Here is a 15,412-nt window from a genome sequence, read left to right as displayed (position 1 = left end):
TGTCCTCCGATCATGCCAGGGCATGTGCATATGCCCTCCAGTAAACACATAGAGACATTAAAATCTACACAGTCCTGCAAGTACAAAATCTTGCACTTTTAAGAGAATTTGGAGATCTGCAAACTTCCCTGGGGAAAGTTTATATTAAAGGTATTTTCTATTTAGGAAAAGAAAACGGTTTATAGCAGTTTGATGGGTTTCCATGTTTTTTGCAGTTAGATACATGGAAAACTACCCATTTAAAGCAGTAAGGAAGTACATGTCTGTGTAGTCTCTATCAGGGATCTGATTCACCAGGCCAGTGAACTGTGAAATCTGTAGTCTGAAGATTTGGATCCAGGTCTTGGTTCTCCTGTTGAATGACTTTGCTGGCAAAGCTCTTTTATTGGGTCATATCTGAAACTAGGACAATGCTGTCTACCCTAGAGTGGTGGAGGAATGATAAGACATGGAAGTGAAAAAGCTTGGCTCTCAACAAGTTACATTTTAAAATCTGTATTCATTTATTTTCATTTTCTTATGGTAATTTAAATATCCCTTCAAGGATCCTCAGGGAAAGGCTATTTAAATGCTTAAACATAAAAATAACGACTTTGGTTTTTCATTTCTAATTGTTTGTTGTCTGTCTGTGATGTTTGAGGTGTTTTGGGGGAGTGCACTTGCATGCATGTGTCAGAGCACAACTGTTTGCTTCTACTCACTTGATTTCAGGCATTGAACTCAGGTAGTTAGGTTATGAAGCAAAATTTATGGGCTCAAGCAATCTTTCTGCCTCAGCTCCCCACTATCTGGTGCTATGGGTGTGTGCCACCACACCTGGGTGCAGACTGTGTTTTCTTTTTTCTTTTATTTTTGGTTTTTCGAGACAGGGTTTCTCTGTGTAGGTTGGCGCCTTTCCTGGAACTCACTTGGTAGCCCAGGCTGGCCTCGAACTCACAGAGATCCGCCTGGCTCTGCCTCCCAAGTGCTGGGATTAAAGGCGTGCGCCACCACCACCCGGCCGAGACTGTGTTTTCATCTGGCTCTAGGGCTGAAGAGACGAGTGACAGTTACACATGGTGGCTTAGCAGTGGACCACGTGGAAACTCAGAAAGGAGCACAGTACAGTCCTTACTGCAGGACTTAGCCTTCCCTTAAACTGGGACCTTCCTAAACATGCAAATTTCCAAATGCTTGACGACTAGCAGATACCATTGTGCCGAATGCTTTCGTTCTTTTGGAAATTACCTTTAGAGAAAAGAATGTCTCTTTAAGAATGTCTATTTAATGAGGCTAGATATTGATCCCCGAATTTCATCTATCTTTGCTTATAGACAAATCCTTTTTCTATCTCCATGTTTTCCTCAGTTTGGCAGTACATCTACTGATCATAGTAAAAACAAAGAAAAACTAAGAAGCTGGGCTTTGTAGTACATGTCTGTCATCCCAACACGTAGGAGGTAGAGGGAGGAAATTCAGGAGATCCAGGTCAACTTTAGCCACAGGGCAAGTTTGAGGTACGGTTCAGTTGCAGCAAGGGACCCTAGCACTTTGGAGATGCCAGTATCATGGGATGACTGCCAAGAACAGCAGCAGCCATGGAGTGGACCTGGTCAGAGCTTAAGTTGACAAGGGGACAGTTGTGTTTTATGTCAACGTCACATAAGCTAAAGTCATCTGAGAGGAGGGACCCTCAAATAAGAAAATGACGCCTCCATAAGATGGAGCTATAGGTGAGCCTGTAGGGCATTTTTATAATTAGTAATTGATGGGGGAGGGCCCAGTCCATTGTGGGTGGGGCTACCCCGGGCTGGTGGTTCTAGGTTCCATAGAAAGGAAGTTGAGCAAGCCATGGAGAGTAAGCGGTTAAGCAGCACCCCTCCATGGCCTCTGCATCAGTTCCTGTCTCCAGGTTCCTGCCCTGACTTCCTTCAATTATGGACTATAATGTGGAAGTGCAAGCCAAATAAATGCTTTCCTCCCAAACTTGCTGTTGATCATGGTGTTTATTACATACAGCAATAGAACCCCTGACTAAGACAATCAGTTATGTATATTTTTCTTTCTTACTAATGCAGACTACTGGATAAAGCCTGGGGACCATGTGACAATGGAAGCATCTTGTCAGGACTGTTACCTGAGAATCCAGAGCATCAATATCCTGAATTTGGAACATGAAATGGAAGTTATAAAAAATTTTACCAAGAGTGAAGACTTGCTCTCTCTAGGGAATGAGGCTGAGCTCTGCAGTGCTCTAGCTAACCTTCAGACCAGTAGAGCAGATGCTCTGGAGCAGACCTGTGTGTTAGAACCTACAGAGATTGCTTTGCTCAATAACATTCCATATCATGAAGGCTTTAAGATGGCGATGAGGAAGGTGTTGTCTTCACTGGCCCCAGAGAAGCTGTGGCAGCCTGTGGATCCTCCTGGTCAGGATACTGAGATGAACTCTGGAAGTGGACAGAGCTCAATTGCGCCGAGCACCTCTGACCCTTTCTATGTGTTGGATGTGTCTGAAGGCTTCTCTCTTTTGCCTATAATTGCTGGAACACTTGGTGAGGTTAAGCCCTATAGTTCTGTGGAGAAAGACCAGCATTGTGTCACTTTGGACCTCATATCTGAAGCCAATCACTTCCCTAAGGAAACACTTGAGTTTTGGCTGAGACATATAGAGGATGAAGCTGCTGTGTTGCAAAGGCCCAAATCAGACAAATTGTGGAGCATAATTATATTAGATGTCATTGAGCCATCTGGGCTCATTCAGCAGGAAATAATGGAAAAAGCTGCAATATCCAGGTAAAACAAAAACCATAAAATTGAATGGGGGATTTTGGGTTCAAAAGTCACTTTTTTTTTGTTTTGTTTTGTTTTTAGTTTTGTGGGTGATAGGGGTGAGATGATTGTCTTTCTGTCTAACTGTTCCTGACATAGGAGTTTGTTCTGCTGAGGGCTTCTGACAGGTCTGGGGTAGAGACTAGTTGCCAGGTTAGATTTTCCTCTTCTGAAATGGAGTTAATGACCAGTGACTAAGACCTCGGGGAGCTCTGTGTGTCCCTCTCCCATAAGGAGCTATTTCTTCCTCTCACCCATCTTTTGCTCTGGTACTCCTGATGACAGCTATGCAGGCACTTACCCTACACTGTACCAAGCAGTTCCCCAGCAGACACTAACTGGGTGTTGTTTAGTTCTGTTCAGTTCTGGTCCTGCTCTCTGGAGGTAGGCAGAACCTACAGGACAGCCACAACTTCAGAAGTCAGGTGCATCTTGTAGGTTGTCATCTGTATTTCTAAACCACCAGGTACAAATTGAAGGTCCCCTCAGTTTATAAAACCCTCTTCAGATTTGGATGAATTTGCTGTAGCAGCTCCTAGGACTTAGAAAAATGTTGGCTTAGATTAACTTATTCTAGAGGGTGCAGATGAGGAACCGGGAGAGCTGCAGAGGGTGCGGCCCATGGAAGGTGCAGAGTGTCCATGGTCTTCCTGGACATGCTGAGCTGCACAGAGGCTGTCAGCGCTGTTCCTGTGGGTTCTGAGGGCTCCATGTGTATATGGGCATCACTGGGTATTAGTGATGATTCAGCCTGGCTTTGAGGCCAGGCAGGGAAGTGAGAGAGTCAAGGCCGACCCTGTAGCCACTCCTCCTCCTCCTTCCTGAGAACAAACCCGAGACTCCAGGAGTCCCTAGCCCCTGGCGTGGCCTTGGTATACAGAAGATACTTTCCTGTTCCCTTGACTGTGAGAAGACTCCGTGTTTAGGAGCTTTGTACCAAAAAACCAAGAGAGCAGCAGCACCAAAGCCAAGAGGAGATCAAATACAGAGTTAGTGTCAGTCACCTTTGCCCGCGCGTGTCTCCTGTCGGCCGTTTCTGAGTGGGTCTGTCTGTCTTTCAATTTTTGTTTGTTTGTTTGTTTTTCCGAGACAGGGTTTCTCTGTGTAGCTTTGGTGCCTGTCCTGGATCTCACTCTGTAGATTAGGCTGGCCTTGAACTCAAAGAGATCCACCTGGCTCTGCCTCCCGAGTACTGGGTTTAAAGGCGTGTGCCACTGCCGCCCGGTGTCTTTCAAATTTTTTTAGATGTGTTTATTTTAAGTGTGTTTTGCCTGCATGTATGTATGTGTACCACATGTGTGCCTGGTGCCTGGAGAGATCAGAAGATGACATTGGATCCCCTGGAACCGAAGTTAACAGATGGTTGTGAACCACCACATGGGTGCTGGGAATTGAGTTCGGGTCCTCTGCAAGAGCAGCAAATGCTCCTAACAGCTGAACCATCTCTCCAGCTTCCCATTTCTGAGTTTTATCCTTTGTAGTGAGCCAGTACATAGAGGTAATAGGTCTTTTTGTTTGTTTGTTTGTTTTTAGTTCTGTGAGTCACATTAGCAAATTATGAGATGCTTCCCTCAAAGAGGGAATTGTGAATACCACATGTATATCACTGGGTGTGGGATTTAGGATTGGCATCTGAAATGGGCAGTCAGGTGGAACTGAACCCTTTCACTTGTATGATGTGGGTAGATAGTGTTAAAATGGACTGGAATCCTAAGATACTCAGCTGACGTTGGAGAATTAATTAATTGGCTGTGTTTTGGAGAAGCCCTCCTTCCAGTTTGGTGTGAGAAGTTTTAATAAATAAGGGAAAGGACTTGTTAAGGTAAAAGTCAAGTTTATGGGCTGGAGGTATAGTTCAGTGGTGGCCAGCTTGCTCTGTTATCCCGGCACTACAGAGAGAAACTTAATACGATGTCAAGCGCCTGCTAAATGAGTCATTTAAGAACAGTTAAATAACAAGGTAGTGTGCACTGTTATATCATTCTTAGAACTTTCCTTGAGCATCAAGTTTTGGAAAGTTAAAGCAAATGGGCAGAAAATTAACAAGTAAATAAGCCTCTCGTTAGCAGCTCACAAGCTGATAGGAAGGGTTTTGTTGAGGGCTGTGTCACTTTGTAAGAGATAGTTATGTCACTAATTGAGATGGACTGCTGACTTTCCCTCAAACCCAAACAAGTGGTCAGGAACGGCATAGGAGAGCATAGGATCAACAAGTCACAGGCACCTAGATGTAAGGGCAATCAGACGGGTAAGGGTAAGTCATGACCTTGAACTAGGCTGCCCCTCTACTCACTGTGTAAGCACATGGTCGTCTGAGCCTAAAGTAAGTCCTGTGTACATGCTTAAACCTAGGAATGGATGCTACCCTGCTCTTCTGTATCTGTCTATAAGTGTTGAGTGTCTTCCTCATTTGCTCTTCACTTTGTTGAGGTAGGGTGTCTTACTAAACCCACAACTTGCTTATTTGGCTAGTCTAGGTTTTGAACTTACACCGAGGATCCCATCTCTACCCCCTCAGTGAGTGCTAGGATTACGGGCAGGCTGCCGTTTTACCTGGGTGCTATGGATCTAAGCTCTGGTCCTCACATTTGAACTGCAGGTTCCTTATCCACTGAATTGTCCCCTCAGCCCCTAAATCTTAATGATCTATTTAGGTAACTTACATAGCAAACATTGAAACATTTATGCACATTATTTTTTAGATATGTACAAACTGGCCAGATGGCTAGTCTGTATTTTTTAAGTAGATCCTTACATCTTTAACTTGGGTGTAAAATTTACTGTGAAAGATACTTGAGGTGATCAGTGCCCACCTCTGTGTAGTCCCTGCTCTGGAAGTTCAAGTAGAAGACATCCCAGAATACTCAGTAAAGACAAGGTTTGATATTTGAAAATGTGACAGATGAGGAATAGTCTCACTGGTCTTAAGACCCTACATTGTCTTATGTTTCTGCTTCCTCTTTATGGCTCAGGTATGAGAAACAAGACTCCACCATAGTTTAAGTGCCCCTAACTCATGTCAGAACGATTTTGCCTTCATAGCTTCCAAATCCTTGGTACAGGAGCACCTGGTACCCCACACGCGGGAAATGCCAGTTTCCCACCAGTCACTTATTTTTTGCTCATAATTCTCTATCCAGGTCCAGCGTACTTAACAAGATACTTTTAAATAACCATAGGCAGTATTGTTTGTTAATACCGTTTTTGTGGGGTTCAAGGGAGAATGGAGTGTGGCAGCGTTAAGTGCAGTTGCATGAGAAAGGGTTTTGTAAACTTTTGTCTCTTTCCTTTCTACAATATTTCAGTTTACGTATATATTTGCATTTGGAGAGCTTAATCCTTTACAGTGAATCATTTCAGAGAAGTTACGGAATAGTTCAGAGAACTTAACATTTACTCTGTGCCCTCATGTACTAAGCCATGTGTAGTGTGATATGTGAGACCTTCAGTGTGGCAGCTCTTCACACATAATGATAGCTTGTGGAGCAAGCTTAAGTCCACACATGAAGTTTATTCATGTTTCATATACATCTTATACACAGTCATAAAGCAGTCTGAAGTATTTTTAATGCACTTGTGTTCTGATGGTAGCCTGTTCATTTATTTGTTTGTTTATTGGTCTTTGAAGACAGGGTTTCTCTGTGTAGCCCTGGCTGTCCTGGAACTCACTCTGTAGACCAGGCTGGCCTTGAACTCAGAGATCCACCTGCCTCTGTCTCCTGAGAGCTAGGAATAAAGGCGTGCACCACCACTGCCTGGCTAAAAGTGCTGGATTTTGTATCATTTTGATTTCCACATAGGGATGGTTCCCTATTAATGATTGTGGTCTGTAACTAAGGACTTACCTTAGTCGGTCTAAATTTGACTTCTTGAGCAATTATTTCTAGTGGTTTAAATTTTGAACTACTAGTCAATAATGACAAAGTCCACTAGACTATATATCGTCTACCCTTCACTAATTCATAATTCTTATTATCTATAAAATGTAGGGAATAAAAAGGCTTTCCAATGATTTGCCTTTCTTCAGGTGTTTGTTGCAGTCTGGAGGCAAGATCTTCCCCCAGTATGTGTTAATGTTCGGGATGCTCGTGGAGTCACAGACACTGGTAGAAGAGAGTGCTGTTCAAGGAACAGAGCATACTCTCGGGTTAAACATAGCGCCTTTTATTAACCAGTTTCAGGTAAGTGTCTAGAGAACTGTTCAGCCAAGCTGTTAAAGGTATGCACCACCACTGGGCTGTCTTGGCAGTTTTATGTTTTAGTCTGTTTACCCATTTCTCCTCTCTTACAATGATTGTCTCCTCTCTTACATTGGTCGACTACTAGATAACTGTGAATCAATGAAGCAAAATCAGAGGTTGTTCAAAGAATATAGTACATTAAAAACTATTCAGTAGGGCTGGAGAGATGGCTCAGAGGTTAAGAGCACTGACTTCTCTTCCAGTGGTCCTGAGTTCAAGTCCCAGCAACCACATGGTGGCTCACAACCATCTGTAATGAGATCTGGTGCCCTCGTCTGGTGTGCAGGTATGCATGCAGGCAGAACACTGCATACATATAAATAAAAGTTTAAGGTCAATTTGGGTGGGTTACAGGAGACCCTGTCTTCAAAATAAAAAGCAAAATTGTTTTTTAAAAAAACTATTCAACAAATGTTTATTTAGCATGTACTACATGCACTGTTTTATTATTTTTGTTTTTTGGTTTTTTTTTTTAGATAGGGTCTAATGTAGCCCAGAGGGCCTCAATGCCAAGGATAACCTGTTTTTGTCTTCCAAGGGCTAGAATTATAGACACACGTCACCATTCCCAGATTACATGCATGTCTCAGTTACTAGTTCTACAACTTTAAAGTTCCTGACAACAGCACCTAGAGTATGGGTTTGCTTTGGCTCACAGTTTGAGAGAAAGTCTGTCGTGGCAGAAAATTTCCACCTCCATTAGCCTTCTATTAAAAATAAGGTGGAAGAGCAAGTGAAGAAGACACCCAGTATCTACCTCAAATCTCCACCTTTATCCTGTGTGACGTGTGTGCACGTGTGCAAGAGTGTACACATACAGAACTCACGGGCAGCTATGGAGGCCAACCCAGGCAGGCCAGTGCAGGCATGCTAGAAAGAAGCAGGAGCCCCGTGGGTGCTGCAAGTCAAGTACACAGGTGGCCTCAAATCCTCCCTGATGGTACACTCCCTCCAGGGAGAATGAGTCATGCTTCTATCAGTGACAGGCCTTATAGTCCTAATATGTCCAATAGACCACATTAGATTGGGTCAGGAATGTTTCCTTCATAAGAGGCTTGAACTAGAAAACTCAAGAATCTGCTGTCACCATGTACATTGCTGCCAATTCTATGCAAAACAGGTATCTCAATATAAATCAGAGGTGTATGATGGGAGCAGGACCTCTCCATGGACAAGAGATTAAGAGTATGGCCAGCATGATCAACCTTGAGGGGTCCCCGTATCCTCCAGGTGGAGCCATGACCAACGATTCAGCAGGTCTACAGCCAACCCAGAGATGATGGGCCTGGTGACATCAAGTTAACTCTAGCCACTCACATAGATAGCCAGGCAGGGAGATCCCAAGAAAGAATCCACATCCGTGCAAAATACTATTCTACTACAGCCAATGAGAAGACAACGTAAACTGTGTGAGCTCTTCAGGAAATTAATAGTCTTCAAGAGAAGGCAGTGTGCACCACGCGTTTGCCTGCTATGGATAGGAAACCTTTCAACTTCTTCTGTTGTCTCTGACTGTGAAGGAGGGTGGTAGACTGACTCAGGACTCAGGTCATCAAGAACAAAACATGGTGGGAACTTACAGTGGGCACACCAGTCAGTGTTGTCAGCCCCTTAGAAAAGCAGTATACCCATAGTCTCTGCCTTGGAGTGCAAGATTAAAGGGCAGAAGACCTTTCACCAGACATTTTTGGAGCTGCTGAGTCCTAGAAGTGCCAGCCTGAGACCCATCCTTGCTTTCCTTCAGGAACACGGCCTATATGGGGACCACAGATTCATTCAACCAGCTGTTCCAATGCAGAAAGAGAGAGCACAAGACCTCCAACTCCAGCATTCACACCATACAGTCAGATACCTTGCTTGCCCTCAGGATCTAGGATGCTATTTCTGATTCCAGAAATGGCATTAAATGACTCCAAACCCTAGATAACTGTCCACTAAGAAAATCCCCAATGTGGTGTGGGTCATATCCCATGGGGCAAATAAGGATCCTTAGGTGGCATCAGAGAGGATTGAACAGTGGCATGATGAAACAACTTGCTTTGTAAAGATGGTTTTGGTGACTGTTAGGAATAGAACAAAGCCAGCTGAAGACACAGTCACAGTGGTGACGCCATGAGAGGTGGTGGCTTCCACTGCAGCCGGAGCCACGTTGCTCCTGCATGTATTTTAAAAGGTGGAGTTTTAGAGATTGGGTGTGGGGTGTGAGAGAGGAACAGGAATGAGAGTGACTATTTATTGATGTGGGAAACATCAGAGTGATCAGCTGTATTTGTGTGTAGGAGGGGTGGATAAGGAATCAATGAAACTCTAGGCCTAGTTTGTAAATTTAACAGTATCATATAGATGGTATTTAAAACTACAAGACTAGATGGAACATGAGGGGTGTGCGCAAAAAAGGGTTGAGACCTGAATTTAGAGAGCTTGAAAGATGATTGATGGTGACAAGGAAAGCCAGGAGGTTAGGCTGAGAAACACAAGTGGGGAGGGACAGTGTGAGTAGAGCGGAGAGGATTTCAGTCCCAGGCAGTGAGAAGTGGGAGTGTAGGGTTCTCAGTCACTGGCACAAACAGGAGTAAAGGCAGACAGAAGACTGGAAGTGGTGTGGGCCCCTGAGCTTTTATGAAAGGTTGGATGATTGAGGGCCAGTCGCCACCTTTCACAGACAGGAGAGTAGCTTCTAAGCAGCACTGTCTTTTTCATTTCAAACAAGGAAGGGGCTTGAAAGTGTGAAAGACAGAGATGGATTGCAACTGAGATTGCTGTGTGTGGGGACTCTGAGAGTTTCAGAATCCTGGACCTGACCACAGGTTGGCATGGGGATACCCTGAGTAACTTGAACTTGCAGCCGAGGTTTTGGGAACCATTGCCTTGTAGGGAAGACCTTGTTTTTCAGGATGAATCTGTTCAGATGAGTTTGTGCCCATCCCTTGCTGTTTGTTTGTTTGTTTGAGGCAGCATCTCACTGTGTAGCCTTGGCTGGTCTGAACTCACTGTGTAGGCCAGGCTGGCCTATCATAAGATGCCCTTGCCTCTTGTCTTCCAAGTGCTGGGATTAAGGGCGTGTGCCACCCACCATGCCTGGCTAAATATTCCAAGTGCTGAGATTAAGGGCGTGTACCACCCACCATGTTTGGCTAAATTTGGCGCCTCTGATCAAACACATTAATATTTACCATTAGATTATTTGCTTATTAGCTCACATATTCTAGGTACAAATGTTTCTGGAATTGTTTGGCCACTTAAAAGTTTAGTGTGTTTTCATTGAGGAGAAAGGCCTGTAGGTAACAAACCGTAGCAAAGTGTTGAACCTGCCTAAACCTTGGCTTGTTCATTCATCCTGAAAAACTGATCGTGAGGATTCATGCCTTAGGTTGATACGTAAAATAAACGAGGCAATGAAAAGCGTCCTGTCACAAAGAGCTAATTGCAGATAGAGCAGACCCGACGACAGATGATAAAAGTCAGCGTGTACTCTCTCTTCAGGTGCCTATCCGTGTATTTCTGGATTTATCTTCATTGCCATGTATCCCTTTAAGCCAGCCAGTGGAACTCTTAAGATTAGATCTGATGACTCCGTATTTGAACACTTCCAATAGAGAAGTAAAGGTAAGGACAACCACAAATGATCAAACTTGTCACATTCAGAACAATTTACCTTAAGTGAGGGACACCATATTTACATGGTCTATCATTTCCTTTGAAGATTTCAATCTTCTTTTCTAGACAACATGCAAAAATAGACTGAATAAATATTAGTGTCTAAGACTTAGTTATTAAGTTTGAATGGGTGGTTCAATATATTTTTAGTTTTTGTATTCAAATTGATTAAAAAGAGAAAGAAGAATTACTTGCCTTGATGAAATGTTCAAAATTCAATTTCCATAGGTCCGCATTTGTAGATCTGGACGAGTGACCGCTGTCCCATTTTGGTTTCATTTGTGCCTTGATGATGAAGTCAGGCTGGACACCTCAGGCGAAGCCTCCCACTGGAAACAAGCTGCCGTGGTCCTGGAAAATCCCATCCGGGTGCAAGTGGGGGAGGAGCTTGTGCTCAGTGTTGAGCATCACAAAAGCAATGTCAGCATCACAGTGAAGCAGTGAGTGAGACTCTAATCATAAAATGAGTGTGTAAAATCCTTGTCATGGTCAAGAATGGTTAAGGGTGGCTTAAGTAACCATGGTTAATAAAGCACATGGTGACAGCCTTAAAGTGTAGCCTTGTTCTTGCTCTCTAGAAAAGGGTATGTCTTCTGTTTCTTTATATTAGGAAGCCGTTTTGTTGGACTTTGTAGAGATTTAAAAGGTGTCTGCCTCATTGTCGTGTCAGTTAAGCAGATTTTTAAGGTTTTGGAATCTTGGCTTATAACTGGGCAACATCTAAAAGTAGGCTTCTACTGAAGGATGGGATGGTTGTGAACCAGAGCATTCTTCTGAAAGAGTGAAGGGCTTAGGAGGAAGTGTCCTCAGGAGGCGTTTTTTCTTCTCTACTTAGGCAAAAAGAAAACTAAACACTCATAGCAAAAAAAAAAAACTTAAAAATGCTAAAGCAGGGGCTGGAGGGGCGGCTCAGCAGTTAAGAGCACTGGCTGCTCTTTCAGAGGAATAGGGTTCAATTCCTAGCACCCACGTGGCAGCTCACACCTGTCTGTAACTTCAGTTCCAGGGGATCTGACATCCTCATGCAGACATATGTGTAGTCAAAATACCAGTGATCATTAAAAGAAATGCTAAAGCAGAATTTTTCTAAATTTTGATTTGAATGTCTTGTTGCAAAACTTTGTAATATGGGATTTTTTCTCCCCCTCCCCCCACCTTTTGTCGTGTCCCCCCCCCCCCCCCCCCCCCCCCCCCCCCCCCCCCCCGAGACAGGGTTTCTCTGTAGCATTGGAGCCTGTCCTGGAACTCACTCTGTAGACCAGGCTGGCCTCGAACTCAAAGATTCACCTTCCTCTGCCTCCTGAGTGCTGGGATTAAAGGCGTGCATTATAACCATAAGTTTCTCTGGTCCCGCCCAGCCCAAGTGATAGGTAAACAGCGCTGGTTACCAGTGGAAAAGTCACGAGCCACGGCCATGACTGCCAGAGTTCCAGAGAGCTTCATTAGGAGGGAAAGGGGGGTTAGAGAAAGGGGAGTCAGGCCCGGGGGAGGAAGAGATGGGGGAGCAGAGCAGAGAGCAGGGTACAGAGAGCACGTGGGGTCTGCATCTGGCTTCTTAAGGTGGCTACATGGTCGCCAGCGCCCCCTGATGACATAAGACGCAAGACCCCGAGCTGCGCATGTACAGGATCTTACATTCTAGACTTTTTGCTTATTATAAAAAGCGAGTGAATAGGAATAGAGGCATCGTTTCTTTCAGAAAAAACTCTTTCCAGCTGACTTGGTGGGTGTTGGTTGGCTCTTAGTGGGGGTAGGGAAGGGGGGCCTTTTGATGCAGACAGGCGTCCTGGGATGATGGGCTGTCCTGCTGCCCTGGAGCCGTCCATCCCTCTTGGCTTGGTACTCTGGCCACTTTTGTGTCTGACAGGATGCTGGTGAGACAGAAAAAGGCCTGAAGTAGATCTGACCTGTCCAGATGGATTTAAGATGGTTTTTGGAGCTTGGGAAAAATTTTGAACATGTTATGAAGCAGCCATGAGAAAATTAGTGACCATTGTACTCTGCTTATATTGGTTAGTGTTAATGAGGGAGACAGAGAGATTGGAACATGTTAAGCTTTATCAGAGACAGATCATTTAAGGCTCCTGTTTCCTTTACTAGTTTAGCATCCAGGAGACAGGTGACCAATTGTTGAAAGCATTTAGCAGTAATAGATGGTTATATTAAAGTCTGTTTTTATAGAGCCCAGACACTTTTGGGTCTGGGGGTGCAAATACCTTTTAGCTGTTATAGTTTCTTACTTGATGATCTCTGGACTCCAGTTCTGTGGTGGTCCTGTACCATTAGCTGAGCTGTTAATTAGAAGAGGGAACTGAGAAGAGAAAAGCTTGTGGAATGAGAACTCATTTTTTGGAATTAGGGACAAGGCAGAGATCAGGGCCCTGTCTGTGTCCCTGTGCGTGAGGAGGAGAAGCACTTCTGACAGGTCTAGAGTGAGGCACATGGAGGGAGCATGAAGTGAAAGCTCCTACCTTAGCTGGACAATCTTTCTCATTAAGTAGCCCTGAAAGTGCAATTAAATCTGGTGAGGTGGGTAAGGCTGTCCTCCCTACCCTGACAACAGGGAAATAAGGAGAGATGGGACCCCAAAACTCCCAGGACTGGGTTAGTGACTCTGCTGCATTCTGGGTTCCCTGTGAATGAGCCTGTGGCCAAGCCTAGGTCTGCTGGAGCTCTTTGTCTGTCCCTCTGCCTCTTAGTGCCTGGTCCAGTCAGCTGACCGGTTGTCTTTCTAGGTGGCCTTCTGAACAAGGCTCAATTGATGGCCTGGCAGGGCACGCACTAGCCCACATGGCCTTTTTTCCCCTGCACTTAAAACAGGGACCCAACGGCTTTCAGGAGCCAGTGTGTGCCAGCACTTGGCAATTCTGTTCTCGGGCTTTGTCATCTCTCCCCTGGTACACCTTAAATGCCACAGATGAAACTTCCGCCTGTGGGGTCAGGGAGCCTTGCTCTCCAGATGCTTAAGTTTTAGTCTTATGTCAGGGAGGTCTGGGGGACAACATACCGATTTTCCTCCGTGTCTTGAATTTTTTTTTTTTTTTTTTTTTTTTTTTTTGATGTCTGCTGGCTTGAGGACAGCTTTAGGAAGACCCGCCAGGAGGCAGGATGTGAACTGATCGTAAACTTATTTGCATGTATCCTAGCCCAATTTTAGACCTGTCTGTGCCTCTCACGGCAGCTTGAGAACGAGTGGGAGGAGTTAGGGTGAGTTAAAGCCCACCCAATACCGGAGAGCAGAAAGCAGAAGTCAGATAGGCAGAAGTGGTTGCACATGACAGAGAAAGAATCAGAAATGAGGAGGGAGAGGGACTTCAGAGCTGTGGTAGAAAGCTTGGGGATAAGGTAACTTTTCATTTGCCTATTCGCTGGCAGAAGTTAGATAATTCCCATGAAGCTGTTGTGCAACCAAATTTCCTGGTATCCACCCCTATGTCCCCATGGCTGCAGCCAAGAGAGAGGAAAAAGAAAAAATAACGAACCAGGATCAGACTCCAATCCCAGGTGTCCCTGAGGTAGGAGAAGGATCTATGAATCAGCCCAAGTTACTCCCACCTTCATCAAGAGAGGAGTAAGGACTGGGAGCATATGCAGCACATGGATCCCCCAGGGGTCTGACAGCATTGACCTCGTCAAGAGAGAGAATGAGAGTTGGGGCCAGCATAGGCCGAGGACCCCCTGGAGGTCTGGCACAAGGAATATAGCTCAGACTGCAGTCGCTGAAACAGCAGGGGAACTCGCCAATCGCATGCGTAGTAGAGGGAGGAGACGTGGCGGTGGCGGTCATGGCAGTGAGGACAGTCCTGACGTGGTACTCTGCGGTGGCAGTAGTGGCGGGCAGTCACAGTTCCTCAGTATAGGCTTCTGAATGCTAGCCCCAGACGCAGAGTGCACAGAATTTCCTATCCGAGTAACGGCAGCAAATGATAGGTAAACGGCGCTGGTGGAAGAAAAGTCATGAGCCACGGCCATGACTGCCAGAGTTACCGAGATCTTTATTAGGAGGGAAAGGGGGGGAGAGAGAAGGGAAGCAGGCCTGGGGGGAGGAAGAGATGGCAGGAGCAGAGCAGAGAGAGCACGTGGGGTCTGCAACCAGCTTTTTAAGGTGGGTACGTAGTCATCAGTACTCCCTGATGACATAAGATGCAAGACCCTGAGCTGTGCATGTACAGGATCCTAACACCAGGTCTCACAGCCACTTATAAAATAATCATTCAGAGGCTTAATATTAATTGCAAATTATATGGCCTGTGGCTCAGGCTTCTTGCTAGCTAGCTCTTATAACTTAACTCAACCCATGACTATTATCTATGTATCACCATGTGTTCTGTGGCTTTATCTGTGCCCCATTACATGTTGCTCCTTGGACGACGGTTTGGCGTCTCTCCCCCGCACACACTCTCTTTTCTCCTCTCACTGTCTCTCGTGGATTTTCCTGCCTGGCTCCATCCTGCCCTGCCATAGGCCAATGCAGCTTTATTTGTTAGCCAATGGGAGCAGCACACATTCACAGCATACAGAAAGAGATCCTATGGTAGTGCACCACCACTGCCCAGCTATGGGATCCCATTTTTAATTGTTGGCATTACTTCCTGAGTGATCCGAAAGTCTCTTCAGAAAGTCCTTGCCCATGTCTGCATCTTGAAGTGCTTTCCCTACTTTTCATCTTGCTCCTCTTTGTCCCCATCTCCTCTCTCTCCCTC

At 45.1% G+C, this 15,412-nt stretch overlaps 1 protein-coding gene across 2 annotated transcripts in view; it reads left to right on the top strand.

Annotated features, from left to right (window-relative positions):
* The window catches only part of LOC128103809 (protein arginine N-methyltransferase 9), a 34,790-nt gene extending 23,528 nt beyond the window's left edge, over nt 1-11,262 (top strand). For both annotated transcript variants that reach the window (XM_052728454.1, XM_052728455.1), the window contains 4 exons: nt 2,058-2,775; nt 6,839-6,992; nt 10,536-10,658; nt 10,938-11,262. In XM_052728454.1, the coding sequence (XP_052584414.1) occupies nt 2,058-2,775; nt 6,839-6,992; nt 10,536-10,658; nt 10,938-11,153 (1,211 nt within the window). In that variant the 3' untranslated portion in view covers nt 11,154-11,262. The remainder of the gene's footprint in view (nt 1-2,057; nt 2,776-6,838; nt 6,993-10,535; nt 10,659-10,937) is intronic.
* The last annotated feature ends 4,150 nt before the right edge of the window (nt 11,263-15,412 follow it).

This window comes from Peromyscus californicus, unplaced genomic scaffold, assembly GCF_007827085.1.
Source record: "Peromyscus californicus insignis strain IS unplaced genomic scaffold, ASM782708v3 Scaffold_8__1_contigs__length_139910024, whole genome shotgun sequence".
Taxonomy (NCBI): Eukaryota; Metazoa; Chordata; class Mammalia; order Rodentia; family Cricetidae; genus Peromyscus; species Peromyscus californicus.
Note: the sequence above shows the minus strand (reverse complement) of the source record. Positions and strands in the feature narration are given on the sequence as shown.